The sequence below is a fragment of the Canis lupus genome, chromosome 19 (genome assembly GCF_048164855.1).
Source record: "Canis lupus baileyi chromosome 19, mCanLup2.hap1, whole genome shotgun sequence".
In the NCBI taxonomy this organism is placed as follows: domain Eukaryota; kingdom Metazoa; phylum Chordata; class Mammalia; order Carnivora; family Canidae; genus Canis; species Canis lupus.
In genome coordinates, this window is record NC_132856.1 from 6,135,628 (window position 1) to 6,152,928 (window position 17,301).

A 17,301-nucleotide genomic window follows, 5' to 3' on the forward strand; every position below is an offset into this window, starting at 1 on the left:
CCAGCAGGGGGTGGATGGATGGAGGGCATGGGCGGCTCAGGACCCAAGTTCAAATCACTTTGCCTCCCTGGACCTCAGTTCCCTTTTTTGTAATTGTCAGCATTCCAAGGGTCTGACCCTTGGCCCTGGATATGCAGGGACTTCATTCATTCGACAGATAGTGACCATGGTGGCAAATGCCGTGTAGCACAGGCACAGTGGGCACCATTCTGTGTTGTGGGCTACAGCTCGTTCAGTCATCCTTGTGTTCTGACATGTTGGTGGCCAAGCTGGGATTTGAACCTGGGCAGTCCCGCTCCCAGCCTCGGGGCCCTGCATCCTTCCACCTCCTCACCCTCACCTGCTGCCCGCCCTCCCCCTAGGCCAGCCTGACAGTAGGCCATGAGGCTGGCGTGTCCTTGCTCACAGTGCATGAGGTCTAGGAAGGTGACAGAAGTCCAGACCCTCACACAGGGTGCTGTGGACCCAGAGGGCAGCAGGGTCATGGACAGGAGCCGGGACGCATCCTGAGGCTGGCTGTACCCTTCCATCGCGGGCTCTTCTGTCCTGCACTGGAAAGCCAAGCAGGGGTGGAGGGGACAGAGTCAGACCCGGTTTGGGGTCTCACTTTTGCTCATAGGCTGCATGACTTTGGGAACGGCCCCTTCCCTCTCTGCGCCTTGGTCTCCCCTATGTGAAATGAGCTGGTTATGCAACCCCCCCCCGCCACACACACACAGGGGTGGTGTGAAGACCCTCAGGGCCTGCCTAGATGCTGGGCACAGATCCATGGCCCCACCTCGAGGAGCTTCCATCTCTGGGCCCAGTGACCCCTGCTGCCCAGGCCTTTACCCCAAAAGGAAGTCCAGGGTGGCAGCGGCAGGGGTGGCGGTGGCAGGAGATGAGCCCATCTCCCTTCTGCCTTGTGGGCCACTCTCTGCCCGCTGTCCCTAGGGGAATGAGGAAGAGTTGTCCTTGCAAGTTTCCAGGGCAGTTGGGCCACAGGGCTTTTGGGTCAAGGGCTCAGAGGAACCACAGAGGCTTGCCAGCAAGAGTGGAAAAATACCATGTCCCGTGGCAAGGCCTGCTGGGCCACCACCAGAGGCCCACTGGCGGCGGCTGGCACCAGCCTCTCCCGTGACGATCCCGGGGGAGTCACGGAAAAGTTGAGAGAATGGCTCTCAGGGGCCTGCCCTCAGAGCAGCACATTCTGCAAAACAAGGGTGGCTTTCCAAAGAGGCAGATGAGGTGGCGTGACCAGGTGGGGCTGTCCTATTCTGGATCGGGGGAGGATCAGCAATAACACGTGCACACACACACAAAAGATGAGACTCCGAAGCCAGCTGGCCGACCGCATCAAATCCCACTCTGCCACCTATCAGCGCTGTGACCCCGGGCATCTGACGTCACCTCTCTGGGCCTGTTTTTTCATCTAGAAAGTGCAGGTGATACGTGTCTCTACCTCTTCAGGATTAAAAATGCATGAATACACAGAAAGCTCTTAGCATAGTGCCTGGCACACAGTAAGTGCTACCTAAGTGCTTGTTAAACAGATTTAATACTGTTTAAAAACAAGGGAAGCCACCCCCATCCCGGGGTGGTTTCCTGTGTCCCTGACACAAAGCCCTCTGGCCAGAGCTGGGTTGCCCAGCCCAGTGGGGCCCAACTGGCTTTGAAGTGGCCGCCCTCTGGGGACAGCCTGCTGTCAGGGACATTGTTCACCCGCCTCCGGGTGTGGTCCAGGCAGGGCCCAGAGGTGAGATCTAGTTGGGGGGGAGCCTGTCTGCAGGAAGGGAGGAGCGGCTGTGGACGCATGCTGCTTTTTCTTTCCTTCACCCCTTCTGGGGCTTCCTGACCTGCCCCCACCCTCCACATAGGCCTCTTGTCCTTGGGAGATTGGGAGAGTTCTCTGCCTCAGGAGAAGAAAATGGGGGTGGCTAGAGAAACTGAGGCCCAGATGGAGAAAAGGCAGTGGGGGGTGGGGAGGCAGCAGCAGGCAGGAGGAGGGCCAGCCCTTTGGCGTAATGGGATCGCCAGGAGAGTACTCATTGCTGTTTCTTGAGGGTGGCGAGTGAGGTAAGCACCCTTATTTTCCTCCTCCTATGGATGGAAGCTGAGGCCAAGCCCTCCAGCTGGGAGGTAGCAGAGGGTAGGTTCCAAACTCCAGCCTGGGTGACCCCTAGCTGGCCCTCCCTGCCACCCCATCCCTCCCACTGGAGCGATGGAGCTGGGTGGAGCTTCCAAGCTCATCTGGCCTGAGCCTCTCGCTTCCCAGGTGGGGAAATGAAGCCCAGAGAGGGCCCATAACTTGCTCAAGGTCTCCCAGCAAGCCAGTCATAGAGCTTGAATTCCAGTCCAGCCATCCTGTGGTCGTTGGAAGAAACTGCTAGAAACTGTTGAAGAAACTGCTGGACGCGGAGGGGCTTTTTATTGCTCTGCCGTTGTCCTCTGGAGGCAGGCTCTGAGGCACCTACGGGCTGTGTGACCTGTGGGCAGGCAGCAGACTCTCCGGGCTTCGGGTTCCTCACCTTTAAGATGAGGATCGTAACGCAGCCTGCCTCAAAGGGTCAGGGCAGGACTAAGCATAGAAGTTACTGCACTGGGAATAGTGCCCAGCATACAGTAAGCACTCAATAAATGCTGGTTGGTGGTACTGGCTGAGGGCAGCTGAGCCAGGCAGGCCCTGAGAGCTTACATCTTGCCCTTTTCCAAAGGCCCTTCCTAGTTGTTTCTGTCCAGGAATTGTGCTCCAGCTAGGTTCCTGTGCCAGAGAGGTGGGGTTCAGACCCTCCATCGATGTCTGATGCCTGCCCAGGCCCTAGAAGTGCCCTGCAGTAAGCTGGCACTGCCCCCACCTCCCAGCACCACGGACACATTCATCCTGTTCTCTGGATGTCCGTTTCCTGACCTGTAAAATGGGTACATTGGCCGTGTAGTCGTTCCTTTCTGGTCCCTCAGGCTCCAAGGCCCTGATGAGGGAATCAACAGCTCTGCGACCCAGGCTGAGCATTTTAGGTGGTTAACAGGAACTTTCTGTATGTGCTGCCGTGGCCAAGTAAACTACCTCATGCCTTTGCTCAGAGCAAGGTGGTCTTAAGCTTCCGGGGCCCTGGGTGTAGATGACCTCAGCAAGTCTTCGAGCTCCGCTGAGCTTCCGTTCCTCCTGTCTCAACACCGTGGCCAGCATGCCCATCTGCGGGATGTGGTGAGCATCGAGTGGGCTTGTGCCTGGGAGCCCTCGATCATCCAGTGCCCTGTCGGAAATACCAGGATCTCACCGTCCATCCAGAACCGCGCACCTTTGAGCTCCTCCCAGGCAAGAACCCTGCCTGGAAACGCCTCATGTTGAAGGCAAAGATAGGGGAAAATCCATCCAAGAGAACTGAGGGCACAGGATGTTTGGAGACCAGCGCTTTGGGGACAGGAGAGGAAATTAGGGCAGACCTTTGGTGATGGAACAGCCAGCCTGGCTCATCTCTGGTCTCCACCTCCAATTGACCTTGGGCTGCCTGGGATGTGCCGTGTGATCCAGGGAAGGCTGCGGGCCTCCCACAACCCCAAGGAAGTGGGGGGCCTTCCCTGTCTCCTGGCCAAGGGACTTCCAGAGGCTTCATTCCCTCCCAGGAGTTCCTCTGTGCTTCCTGCAAAATCCGTGTCTACAACGGGCCCCACTTCTTGAGCACCTACGTGGCGGGCACTGTTTTGATGGTCTCATTGAATCCTCGCCTCACCTCTTGATGGAGGTCTTCTATTACTGTTGTTTCCATCTGCACAGAAGGAAACAGGCCCAGAGAGGTTAAGCATCGTGCCCAGGGTCACACAGCAAGCGAGGGGACAGAGCTGGGATTTGAACCCACACCTAACAGATTCTTCACCCTAAGAGTCATATTAAGAGTTGTTAGCTAATATGTACTGGCACATACCAAGCACTGGGCTAAGCCTTGTACGCATACACTTGAAAGTTTATACTCTTATTTTGCATTTTCCTTCACTCACAGGAATATCTGTTCCACGAGGGCAGGGGTTTGTTTTCTGTCTTGTCCACCACTGTATTTCCAGGGTCTAGATACTCAGTACACATCTCTAGGATTGTTTGCGTTGAATCTCAGTGAATCTGTGAGGTAGGTACCAGTATTACACCCATGTCACAGGGGGAGCAAGCGAGGCCCAGAGGGGTCAAGCAACATATGCAAGGTCACACAGCAAGTGAAACAGCGAGCTCGGCTCCAGATCCCTGGCCTCAGGGAGAGCACTTGAATTTGACAGCAGCTGTTGATGCCATGGGCCCCCCCTGAATCACTGTCACCCCTCACAGGTTGTCTACTTCACGGCCACTTTCCCGTTCGCTATGCTCCTGGTGCTGCTGGTCCGTGGACTGACACTGCCCGGTGCTGGCGCAGGCATCAAGTTTTATCTGTACCCCGACATCAGCCGCCTCGAGGACCCGCAGGTACTGCAGGGCGGCCCGTCCCCCCCCCAAACCCAGGGCAGGCAGGGCAGGGTGCAGGGGAAGGGAAGCCGACCGCACGGTTTCTTCGGTTCCTTGGTACACAAATCCAGGTGGGCCCCCGGCCCCCAGTGCTTCTCCACTGGGCTGTGGCAGGTTATCCTCCGTGCTCGTGGGCCTTTCCAGCTGTGTGTGTGTCTTTTCGTGTCGCAGACTGCTGAGGCCAGCCAGTTATAGTCTTCTTCAGGCACTGTGCCAGGTAAGGGGGGAGAAGTCTCATGAGCTAGGCTCCTCCGAGGCCCGGCCTCTGCCCACAGGGCTCGAGAGGGCCGCATCGTGGGGGCGGGAGAGCTGGCCCCCGAGCGCTGCTGGCTTCCTCGGCCGCAGTGGGATTCAGAGCTGGGGATGAGCTCTTGCAAGGTCGAGGGGCAGACACTGAATGCCCACCTCCTGGCTCTCGGCCACGTGACCACAGGAGGTTGGAGACCCCCCACCCCACCCCGTGGTGTTTAATTGGCCCCATTTGAGGACCTTTTGTCCAAAGGATCCTCAGCCTTCAGGTTGCCTTCTGCTCTAGTTCTCTTTCCCACTGCCCTTTTGCCCCAGGCAGGATGTGGTGGGGGTGGGGGGAAGGGCTTAGCCAACATCAGAGGACAGCTGGGAGGGCAGCTCTGTGGCCATCAGGAGCTGCTGGGTGAAGGTTCCGGAGAGCAGCTTTGCCTGCATAATCCGTTGGGGAAATTCCTCCCCGTTCCAACTCGAGGGCCCCCAGACAATAGCAATTACAGTAATGATAGCAGCCCTGGCTTAACAGTCTTACCACGTGTGTGTCTGCACCGGCCTAAGTCTTTAGAACCTGCGTAATAGCGCTGTGGGGCAGGGCGGTGGAGCCCATTCTACAGACGTGACAACGGAGGCTCTGGGCGGGAGTCCTATCGCTCACAATCATTAAATGGTTGGAATTTAGTTCCGTCTGCTTCGTAAGTCCTTCCTCTTAATCCTGATGCTGAGTGACTGGGGGTTTCTTCGACTTTCCTTGCAGCTCAGTATTACCTTGAAAGACACCTTGAATTCCAGCACAAAGGCTCTCATTGCAGTCGAGAATTTGCACATTTGGAGGTGCAGTCCTTCAGGTGGCCAGGAACCCCCCACCCCTGTCTCCTCCAGGAAGCTGGCTCTAACGGCCCCTTCTTTCTCTCCCTGCCACCCCCACCCAAACCCCCCTAGGTCTGGATTGATGCTGGGACCCAAATATTCTTCTCCTATGCCATCTGCCTGGGGGCCATGACCTCTCTGGGGAGCTACAACAAATACAAGTACAACTCGTACAGGCAAGTGTTGCGCCAGCGGGCCTGGTGGACCTTAGAAATGATGATGTTTAAAGAAAAAAAGAGAAGAAGTAGGGAGCGTGGCTTCCTTGTGTTGTGAATTAACTTGCTCCCTGACATATGTGTAACTTAGGGACTGTATGCTGCTGGGATGCCTGAACAGTGGTACCAGTTTTGTGTCTGGCTTCGCAATTTTTTCCATCCTGGGCTTCATGGCACAAGAGCAAGGGGTGGACATTGCTGATGTGGCTGAGTCAGGTATGGTGGTATTGGTGGCAGTGGTGGTGGGCACTGCCACCTAGTGTGTAAGCCGAGTACCGCAGGCATGAAGCCAGACCCCAGGGGCCTTTGGGGGGGGACGAGCCTGGTTTCGGAAACGGACCCCCCCCACCAAGATGTCCCCCAAGATCAAAGAGTACGAAAGCTAAAATTTAAGCACTTTCATTGCAATTTGGCCCAAGGGGCAGCAGAAATACGGGGGTTGGTTAGGTTGGGGACTATATTTTAGCAACTTGTGCGGTCTTCCCTCCCTCTCCTTCCCCAGCAAACTCCTGGTTTCAGCAACAGAAACCGCTTTCCTAACTCAGGCCCAAGCCAGCCACCAGTCGGCATTCCATCACCACCTTCTCAGCTTTGGTTTCTGTATTTTGCACTTTGCTCCCAGCGCGCTCCCTCTAGCAAACTCATTTCATTCATTCCACCGATGTTATTGATTAATGGAGTCTGCCCTGTGTCAGGCACCACCGTAGGCAGCGGGTAGGGGAGAGACAGTGGACATGCCACAGATCCAGGTGGGGGTAGGTGGAAGGACAGGGTGTGGGCCCTGTTGGTGGGGTGCTCCTTCTGCCAGTAGAGCAAAGAGTCTTAGCATCACGGACTCTGCAAAGCCTGGGATCCTAGGCTGGGATCCTGGATCTCCAGCGAGTTGGCTCTGGAACCTGAAAACAATGAGGTCTGCAGTTGCTAGAATCCTAGATCCTCGGAACCACAGTTTTCTAGGACTTGCCCCTGGATGTTCTAAGTCCCTGAAATTGTAGTTATCAGTGGCTTGGAGATGGGAACAAGAACCATAGACTCCCAGCATCCCCAAATTCCACCTTTGTACCTTCTCCACCTCACTCCTATCCTACCCATTCACTTGGTTGGGTGGTCATCAGCTGCCTGAAAGGTTTGGTTATTTTGTACACAACCTGTGCTGCATCCGACCTTCTGATTTCTCTCGACCTCCCCGGGGCCACGTGGAGGCAGGCAAAGGTCCTGGGCTGAGGCTTCTCTCAGTCCCAGAGGAGAGCCCAATGTCCTAGCCCCAGGGACCACCACGGACCAGAGTCAGGCATAGCTGGAGCCCTGGCCATGGCATCGCCCTTGTCCTTGGGGGATACTGGACGGTGTCCTGGTTCCTCAGCCACAGAACCGTAGCGTTGGGGGTCAGGGGAACCTCAGCATTGTGCATTTGGACATCTGTTCTGCAGATGAGGAGACCAGTGGCTTTAGAGCAAGGGCCTTGCTCAGGATGGTCAGGATCCGAGCCGGGGTCTCCTGGACAGGGCGCTCTCCCCCTCCTGGACAGGCCCCTCTGACAGGTGGCCATCCCCCGCCTCCTGCCTCCCCACCCACCCTGGACACACGTGGCAACTCTGGTCCTCCCCGCGTGAGAACGTATCTGAGCTCCTCTGACCTTCTCTGACCTCAGAGCCCGTGGGCCTTGCTTTCCTCCTCACTTGACAAAGATGTCCTCTGCTACCCTCACACCCACTGTGTCGTAGGACAAGTGTGGCAAGCCCACAGGTCCACCCCACGCATCTCTCCCCTGTCCCCAGTCGTCCCAGACCAGACCATCAAACAGAGCTTTCCTACCCCAGAGGCAGGCCAGAGAGTGAGGGCACAAAGTAATTCCAGAAAGATCCACACCCACTTGGGAGCATGACAATTCCAGTGATGAGGGGAGACAGACAATTTGCAGCTCTTCTGGAGTGTTTGCCTTTGTTTTTGTTTTTTTTCCAGTCGAGGGCTTACAAACCAGTTGTGATTGCCAGGAGCATGGAGTGAATTTGGTGGTGGGATATATATATGTGTGTGTATATATATATATGTGTGTGTGTGTGTATATACACACATATATATCTTGATATATAAAATCTTTCTCCGTGGACAACTAGGTGTTTTTATATATGTATATATCATCACCCTAAGTTGTTTTCTTCCTCCTGTCCCCTTCAAAGACCTTGTCGTTTATTCCCCACGGTGATGTCTGAACAGCTGACACTTCAAGGATGATTATTTCTCTAATAAGCTTTTAACAAGCACCATATTGAGCGAAGTGCATTTGAATCCCATCATTATTTGGCGATCGGAGTGCACGCGGCGCGGCAGGGGCGCGTTCTGCGCCCGGGGAGGCCTGCCTCGGTGCGGAGCGGCTGCGTTCCTTCACATGGACTTCTCTCTCTCTAGTTCACCGGGCGCTTTTAGAGCAAGATGCTCAGACCCTCTCCCAGAGGCTGGCTTGACAAAGGCAAAACTGAAATACAGAAACGAGCGCGTTGAGAACCTCCACCAGGCCCCGGGGGGCGGGGGTGGGGGCGGCAGGTGGGGGGGCGGGGGGGCCCCATTTTACATCTGTCTCGCAGTCGGCTGGACTGGAATCCCCACGTAGTGATGCCCACCAGTCGGGCCAGAGCTGCCGCCTGGGGGCCCCCAGGGTCCCCGGCCCAGGTGCCCCCGCGGCTTCTGTTCCAACTTGGACTCTGGGGTCGCTGCGAGCGCCCCTTCCTCCACCTGTTGTGGGGTTTCTACAGCGTCGCCTGGGGCCTCCAGGTGGTGGTCGAGTTTTCCTCGGTGGGGTAGACTCTGCCGGGGAGAGGGACCCGCCTCTGCCTGCCACGCTTGTGGTTAACACCCCACGGTGTGGTTTCTGGCTCCAATTTATTTTAAAGTTGTTTTTGTTTGTTTTGTTTTGTTTTTCCGCTCTCAAGCCAGTCCTTTGGTTTCTGATAATCTGTTCCAAATATCCTGCCCTCTAGCCATTTTTTGTCTTCATGTGTCTTGACCTTTTTAAAAATTTTTTAAATTATTTAAGTTGTGGACTTTTTTTTAAAGATCTTATTTACTTATTCATGAGAGACACAGGCAGAGGGAGAAGCAGGCTCCCTGTGGAGAGCCCGATGTGGGACTCGATCCCAGGACCCCGGGATCACGCCCTGAGCTGAAGGCAGACGCTCAACCGCTGAGCCACCCAGGCGTCTCTAAGTTGTGGATTTTTTACTTTATTTTTTCAGCCCAGGGCCCTTTCAGGCCTCCTCTCTTTTGCTGTTTCCTGCTTTTTGAGGCTTCCCAGAGGCCTCAGTACCATTCCTCCCCTTGGCCTCTCCCCTCAGGCCTGCTGGAGATGAGAGGCCTTTTCCTTTGGTCCCTGGGATGTTTCCAGTCAGAAAGGTGCGCCCTGAGCTGGCGGGGCTCCTGCCTCCCGCACCCTGCCTCCAGATTCCGTCAGGGTCCCCTCTCTGAGGGTCGTGGTCTCAGCATCTGAGAATCTGAGCACGCGACGGCACCTTGGGAGGCGTTTCCGGGATCCTGCCCCTCGCTTCCCGGGGGGGGGACACTGAGGTCCTACATGGGCACGTGCGGACGAGATGGTGGATGGTCTCCCGAGCCCGGGCCCTTGCCCCGAGCACACTTCCCTTCAGCTTTGGGCCTTGGCTCTGGCATCGCTCAGGTGGGGTGCGCAGATGCACCCCGAAGAGACGTTAGCCCTGTAGGGCATGGTTCTGTACTCTTTCACACTGTTTCAGTCCTTTAATTCAAAAGTCAAAACCTTTTCTTTGCAAACGGGGCTTCGGTAGTCAGATAACCAGATCTCTCCCCCTTCGCTTCCTTCCAGCAAACGTTGGCGTGGTTGCTCTGGTTTGGGGTGAGGGGGGAACCCTCCTTTTCCAAGCAGGCAGACGGAGCCCCAGGCTCAGTCCCGCTTCCTGCCCTGAATGACGGGTGTCCGCCGGGTTCCATGAGGCCACTTGTGCTGCTGCATAGGAGACAGATGCTAAAACGGGGCCCCACCCGAGCCCCAGTGCGCCCCATCCGAAAGGGAGGCAGGCCTGGGCTCTTCCCCCAGGCAGGGATTCAACCTGGTTCCTCCCTGCATTTGGGGTTTGGGACACCATCTCAGTCCCGAGTGTCTTTGTGTGAGCTCCGGGGCTCTGGGGGGGCTGGGTCGCTGATGTGCCTCCCCCTCTGCCCCTCCCCATTTTCTCTTCCCTTTAGGGCCTGGCCTGGCCTTCATTGCCTACCCAAAAGCTGTGACCATGATGCCGCTGCCCACGTTTTGGTCCATTCTCTTTTTTATTATGCTTCTCTTGCTTGGACTGGATAGCCAGGTACGTACAGATGGAGAGGGGGCGCCCTGTGGAGGGCTTGCCCCTGGGGTACGTGGTTCTGAGGGAGCCCCCTTCCCACCCTCACATCAGACTGGCACCGTCTTCAGCCATCAAGGTGTCCTCTAGGACCCCGGGGTGGGGGTGGGAGGCAGGAAGAGGCCTGAGGGCAGCAGGGGGAGGACACTGAGTCTTCCACCCCAGCAAGGGGAAACTGACCGCTGGGGGGTGTGGTTAACACAAAGCCCTAGCCGGGAGGTAGGACAAGACCAAGTGGTGATGATGTGTTCCCATGGGGGGTCACGCAGACAGGCAGTGTGGGGAGGAGACCAGCAGTCACGGCCCAAGCCGTCACTGGTTGTCCTAAACCACAGCTGGTGTTCTGTGATTCCTGGAGCACTGGGGTTGTTTCTCACAAAGTGAAAAACTGTGATTCTTCCGTGCTTGGTGCACAGCCAAGCTCTGGGGAGCCTCGCTCAGACCCACTCTGTCCTCTGGCCATCCTGGCTTCTGCCCCCGCGAGGCAGGACTCCATCTATACCAACGCTGTTTCCCTGCACTGCTTCATCCTATGTCCCATCCCTCCATGGGTAGGTCAGTGACTCAACCAGAGCCCGAGTCTGGCTTTGGAGTAACGGTTCCAAGCCCCCTGCTGCTCTGGGACATTGGGCACATTGGGCACATTTCCTGTCCTCTCTGAGACTGTTTTCTCATCTGGTCAATAGGTGTGACTATACCTCTGTTGCCTTGGATGAAGTACGAGGCACAGTGCCTGATACAGAGCTGCAAGTGGTGCTTGTCTCAAGATGACAGTTTAGAGCACAGGCATGACTCCAGGACTGGGGAGTTAGGGTGTGCAGGGCGGGCTGGTGGTATCCATGGACCAGAACCCTACAGGCAGTACCACCCAGGGGCCCGCATCTGAAAGGCAGGCATTTTGCAGTCTCCTGTGTGGTCTGGGTCTCTGGCTGCCTCATGGGAAATCTTTGGTGAGCGGGGGCCCTGTGAAAGGTGAGGCCTGCTGCCAATCAGGAGGGGGCTTCACCACCCACCCGTGGGCAGCAGCCTCCAAACCAGTGCCCAAGGTGGGTCCCTGTGGACTCAGAACCAGGTAGGAGGAACGTCTTAGAAGGTCAGGCAGAGGAGAGGAGGCAGTCTGCCAGCAAGGTCAAGAACAGAGCAAAGGATTTGGCAGGAAGAGGACCAGGATTAGCAGAGAAGACAGAGTGGAAACATTTGGGAGCCTGAAAACAAAATACTTGTGCAGTTGTTGGTGGGCTTGAGCTGTATAAATAGCAAGAGGACTCCATTAATCATCCCTCGTTAATGAGTTTGGCCTTCGGAGGCCCCAAGCAAATGGCTTTTATAACTTCTTCCAAAGCTCTAAGTGAAAGCAAAAAACAAAAACAGAGAGAGGTTAATAAATGACAAAGCATGACATCCCCATGGACCCAAAGTGGGCCTCTTGGGCTGTGGAAGCTGCTTCCTGAGTGAGCAGAGGTGGTTTATTCATTAGGTTTTCTCCCTGGGAGGCAGGTGGGGCCTGGCCAGGGCTAGGCACCTCTGAGCTAGGCCTCACAGCGGCCAACAGGCTCGGGGAATCGTGGGGAGCTCTCAAAGCCAGCCTCAGAGAGAGCTCAGAACATGAAATGCAAGGTTCAGAGCCCTTAAAAGACCTGCCTAATTGATATACCAGGGACAGGCATGACGGAGATTTGAACCCGAGGAGCTAGGGCATGATGTCTTAGGAGTCTGATGGCATAGATTGGAATCCCTCCTTTGCATCCATTTGCTTTGGGAACGCGGGGACATAGGGGAAGGTTTTGCAGATGCCTGTGACTGCCTCACGCACTGCCCACGCTGTGATCCCGTCAGTAGTGGCACGCAAGCTGTTCCTGGGGGCAAGGCTTCATGCCGGGCTTTTGATGTACCCGTGTGTGGAAGAAGGCACATAACCTAAAACGGACAATCTTAACCATTTTTAAGCATGCAGTTCAGTGGTGTTAAGTATACTCACACTGTTGTGCAACGATCACCACCTTCCATCCTCAGAACTTCCCAAACGGAAGCTCTGTCCCTTTTAAGCACAACTCCCCATTGCCCCCTTTCCCCATCTTGGGTTTTTGTTTGTTTGTTTGTTTGTTTATTTGTTTTCCATATGTCAGCTCCTTAATCTGTAGCCTCCCTATAGCTGGGCCTACTCCCAACTGTTGCCCTATGTAGAGCCCAGAAAACTGAGGGAGATAAGGGCTCCACTGAGTCTCCACCTTAACCCTGGAGATCCCCCTGAACACCCTCCTCCCATGGAAGTGCAGAGATGCACAGCCACCCTCAGGCAGAGGCCTCTCGCTAATGGAGTGTGACCCTTGCACGTAAGGAAACACCCTCCCAGTATCCCTAGCGTCTGGTGGGAGAAGCCTGGCTTGGATCCATTGTACCACTCTGTATTTCTTGGTGAGATGGAGTAGGGATGTCATCCACGTGGAGCCAGACGCTAGCACGAGAGAACCAGCAGCACGAGAGGAGGAGAAAACTGGTCCCCATCTCCCTGGGGCTAACTCAGCCCCCCACCATGGGTCCACAGGACTCATGCAATTGCCAGGTTTATTGTCGTGATTTCAGATCTTGCTCAACAGCCCTGCTGAGAGTAGGCAAGATGCCCCCGTTGCACCGGGGAGAAAACTGATACTTGAAGAAATCAGGGTTACACAAGCTGTGAAGTGAGGGGGACCCGAAGAGGCAGGGGGGAGCAGGGCTGAGGGGTGGGGATGCGGTTCTCCAGAAATGTAGGATGCTTGGAAATGAGGAGCTTGTATCAGTGTTCACCCTGACTCTCAATGAAGCTGCACCTTCCTGTCTTTAATTTCCCCATCTCAAAAAGGAAAGAACTTTTGTTCCTCCATTCCTTTTGAAGATTGATGTTTGAGCTGGTTTGCTGTAATTCAGTGGCAATTTAGGGTCAAAACCCGGTTGGCTAACACATCAACCAGAGGTCAAAACATCAGCCACTTCTCTTTGGGCCCCTTTCAAAAGACTCTTGCTCATCTTTTCTCTGAATTCCTGGCAACAAAGAATCATTTTTCCAGACCCTTCCAGCCATGAAAGGATTTTGCTCCTTGTTTGTATTCCTTGATCCTCCTGTGATGCATCCCAAAGGAGTAACTGGTTAGACTTTTCTTGTAGGAAGGCTGGGGAAACATCCTTCCCAAATGCCTCTCGCGGATCAAAGAACAGAAGGGTCAAGGTTTTAGCTCTTTAACTTTTTTTTTTTTTTTAAGATTTTATTTATTTATTCACAAGAGACACTGGGAGAGGGAGAAGCAGACTCTGCAGGGAGCCTGATGTGGGACTTGATCCCGGGACCCCAGGATCACACCCTGGGCAGGCACCACACCACTGAGCCACCCAGGGATCCCAGCTCTTCAACTTTTAAAGCAATCAGACAGACAGGCCTTGGAGGGGGTGTTGGTTGGCAGAGGATTTGGGCTGTAGCCACCAAATGTAAAATGCTTCTACGTACCCTTCAACCCTGAAGCTTCATTTCTGGGTTGTGCTCTGGATACATAGGCAGCAAAGACCGAGGTAGAGGAAGAGCCCTTGCCCAGGTCAGTAGCCACAGAAGGGTGGAGCCCATCCATCGGGCACTGGTCAGACCCATGATGATACCTGTCTACAGGACAGAGTTTTATGCTGCCATTTAAAACAGAGGCAGCCCACTGTGTAATGATTTGGCTCAGGCTCCAAGTCACATTGTTGGTTGCAAAGATGGGAAGATTTAGAAAGACTGAGAATCATCCTAGCATGTTACCCAAGGAGGGGCCTCTCCAGGTGGTCTTCTTTATCTTTGGGAGCCCAGAATGGGTGCAGGCATGTGGGCACTTGGGTGTGTAGGATTCTTTCAAGATCCGTGATTCCCACAGAACCAAAACCATTGTGTGAATCTATTGGAGAAAGTGGGGCTCAGGCTTACCCTGAGTTACCCACCCACCCCACATTCTTCATATGTCTGTTGGGCAGCCACATGTGCCTGGCCCAGCTGGGAACTCGAGACTAGAAATGGGGCAGGGAGGGCCCCTCCCTCAGTGTCAGAAAGGACCAAGATCGAAATGGGGGAGGTGTTGGTGCCAACACATGTGCCAGCAAGCGGGCTAAGGCGGGAGGTCAGCACTGGCTTCAGAGAAGTGGTCATTCTTGAACTGAGTCTTGAATGATGAGGGAAAGGCATCCAGAAGAGCTAAGCCAAGACACGGATGTGTAGGATGTCTGTGCCTGACCCATTGTGGCTTAAGCAGCAGGTGGGACTCCCTGGGCAGAGCCCATGAGACCAGGTTCATACGTTTGGACAAACTTGACCCCCTCCCCCAGGCTACCCTGGGCATACTGGGGCTCTCCCATCTGAGTGGAGAGGAGGTGCTGGGCATCCAGGGCTCAACCACTGTCTTCTCCTCCGCAGTTTGTTGAAGTCGAAGGACAGGTCACGTCCTTGGTCGATCTTTACCCATCCTTCCTAAGGAAGGGTTTCCGTCGGGAAATCTTCATCGCCTTCATGTGTAGCATCAGCTACTTGCTGGGTCTGTCGATGGTGACGGAGGTAGGTGGCTTTCTCGCCCGGCAGGGGGGACTTCCTCTTGCAGGGCCCTTGGTGACCTACACAGGCTTCAAAGACCAGTTAGTTCAGGGCTGTGCCACCCTCTCCTGCCACCAGACCAGCCCCAGGCCCAGCCATAGGGCCCCATCCAGTTCAGGGTCCCGCCCTGCCCAGGGGAAGTGACCTACATCCTGGGCAGCAGGAGGCAGGTCGGGACCCAGCTGACCCAAACTCCCCAACCCTTTCTCCTGTTACCATGGCAACACCAGTCTCTCCTCTCCCCCCCCCCCCCCCCGTCCCTCCCTCATCCCAGGAAGCCTGGGGAAGAGGTGCTTCAACTGAAATCGTTTTTAATAGCAGCTCTTTTCACCCATGAAAACATGTGCACCGGCCCTTCCCGGGCCTGGAGGGGAGGTGGACACGTTCCAGAGGGTAAATGTGGACCTCCTGGTGAATACTGCAGGCAGTACTGGGCCTGTCTGGTTGACAGGGAGTGTGCGCTGTTCAGAGGGTGGGCAGGGGGCTTGAGGAGGACCCATCTAAATGGGAAAAAAGATACAGAAAGGAAGGAAGCACAGGGTGTCTAAGGCGACAGTGGATCCACTGTCTACGAAGAGGCAGGCCAGAGAAGAAAGAGAATCTTGTGCTAAATAACAAGTCTGTAAGCCTGGCATAGGCCTAGGGCCTGCCGTCTCATGCACCCCTTCCCATCTACCTCCCCACATTCTCCAGCAAATTGCTGCATTTGCCCCCAAACGCAATTTGGGTTTCACCACTTTTTCCTACTGGAAATACAAATAAATGTTTCTCTAGAAGTGTCTTTAAGAAACATGTGCACGCACCCACCAAAGGCAGATCACAGGTCCACCCTGAGCAGCTGGATATCACTGGAGTAGTCTCTGCTGGCCACAGTTAGTTTTCAGCACCTCCTTTGGAAACTGGCTTCAGGAAACCCATCATTTTGCTAAGGAAAACATGTTGTGCTTTCATTTTTCTGTATGTGTATGTGTTTTAAAGATTTTATTTTCTTAAGCAATCTCTACACCCAGTGTGGGGCTTGAACTTAAAACCTTGAGATCAGGAGTCACACGCTCTGCTGACTGAGCCAGGCAGGCACCCCTGAGCATGTATGTTTTTAATTATATTTGTCGAACATGAAGTTGAGCATCTTTTTACACAGGTCATCATAGTCTGTGCCCATTTTTCTCTTGGGTTTTATATCTCTTAAGGATATGCCAAAGCTCTTTATGTATTTAGGGCATTGAGTACCATATAGCAAATCAACCTTCTTTGGTTTTTCCTCTTCACAGGGTGGCATGTATGTGTTTCAACTCTTTGACTACTATGCAGCTAGCGGTGTATGCCTTTTGTGGGTTGCATTCTTTGAATGTTTTGTTATTGCCTGGATATATGGTGAGTACGGATTGTTGCATATCCTTTCTCAAGTCTCTGCGTTGGGTCTGTGTATTTTAGAAGCTTCCGAAACAGAATTCTTTTTTTTTTTTTTTTTTAAGATTTTATCTTATTTATTCATGAGAGACACACACACACAGAGAGAGAGGAAGGCAGAGACACAGGCAGAGGGAAAAGCAGGCTCCCCCCTTCAAGGAGCCCGATGTGGGACTCGATCCTGGGTCTCCAGGATCACACCCTAAGCCAAAGGCAGACGCTCAACCACTGAGCCACCCAGGTATCCCCGAAACAGAGAATTCTAAGAGGAATTCATTCTGAGTTGAATACAAAGATGCAGGATGTGATTATATGTTTTGACAAATAGGGAATTTGGCTATGCAGGGTTCACCTATGATTTACTGCTCTGGGATCCAGCCATGCTCCATTTCAACCCCCTCTAGACATTGGATTGGCCACACCAGGATTTACCAGATTTACAGTCTGCCTAAGTTTGCCTGAAAAATATAGGATATACCCAGCTACATTTGAATTTCAAATAATTTCAGATAAATGCTTGCCACTCTTGGGTCTACATAGTGTTGAGTATCAGGACCCCAGAGACCCCTCAAGGCCCCCAAGGCCCCTGTAGTGCAATTCAGATGCTGGTGTTGGACACAGTGTCACCATCTGTCTACCTCTGTCTCTCCTAGGCAGCGATAACCTTTATGACGGTATTGAGGACATGATTGGCTATCGGCCTGGGCCCTGGATGAAGTACAGCTGGGCCGTGGTCACTCCAGTTCTCTGTGTTGTGAGTCCTGCCCTGCCTGGCTGTGGGTGCCTTTTCTCCTTGGGGCTTGACATTCTTACCTGCCAAACCATCTTTCACTCAGCACCTGCCAAGCGCTGGCCTGTAACTAACAAGCCCAGTGACGCCTCTGTCTGGGGGAGGTGGGGCAGCAGGCTGCTCCCAAAAGTTACCTTGAGATGAGTTTTGAAGGATAGGTAAGAGCTGGTCAGGAGGAGAAGACTGAAAGGGGATCCCTGGCAGAGGAACCAGCCTGTGCAAAGGCAAGGCATTCTGAAAGAGGAAGGTGTATCAGGGCACGTCGAGAAATTGAGAGAGTCCACAACAGAGCACATACTCTTTGCCCAAGCCCTTCTGGAGCTCAGTGAGCTCAGTTTGGGTCACTGATTAAG

At 54.3% G+C, this 17,301-nt stretch overlaps 1 protein-coding gene across 3 annotated transcripts in view; it reads left to right on the forward strand.

Moving 5' to 3' along the window:
* The window catches only part of SLC6A6 (solute carrier family 6 member 6), an 84,869-nt gene that overhangs the window by 57,999 nt on the left and 9,569 nt on the right, over positions 1-17,301 (forward strand). For all 3 annotated transcript variants that reach the window (XM_072784996.1, XM_072784998.1, XM_072784997.1), the window contains 7 exons: positions 4,295-4,429; positions 5,654-5,757; positions 5,888-6,012; positions 10,012-10,124; positions 14,575-14,712; positions 16,020-16,122; positions 16,812-16,912. In XM_072784996.1, coding sequence (XP_072641097.1) covers positions 4,295-4,429; positions 5,654-5,757; positions 5,888-6,012; positions 10,012-10,124; positions 14,575-14,712; positions 16,020-16,122; positions 16,812-16,912 — 819 coding nt within the window. The remainder of the gene's footprint in view (positions 1-4,294; positions 4,430-5,653; positions 5,758-5,887; positions 6,013-10,011; positions 10,125-14,574; positions 14,713-16,019; positions 16,123-16,811; positions 16,913-17,301) is intronic.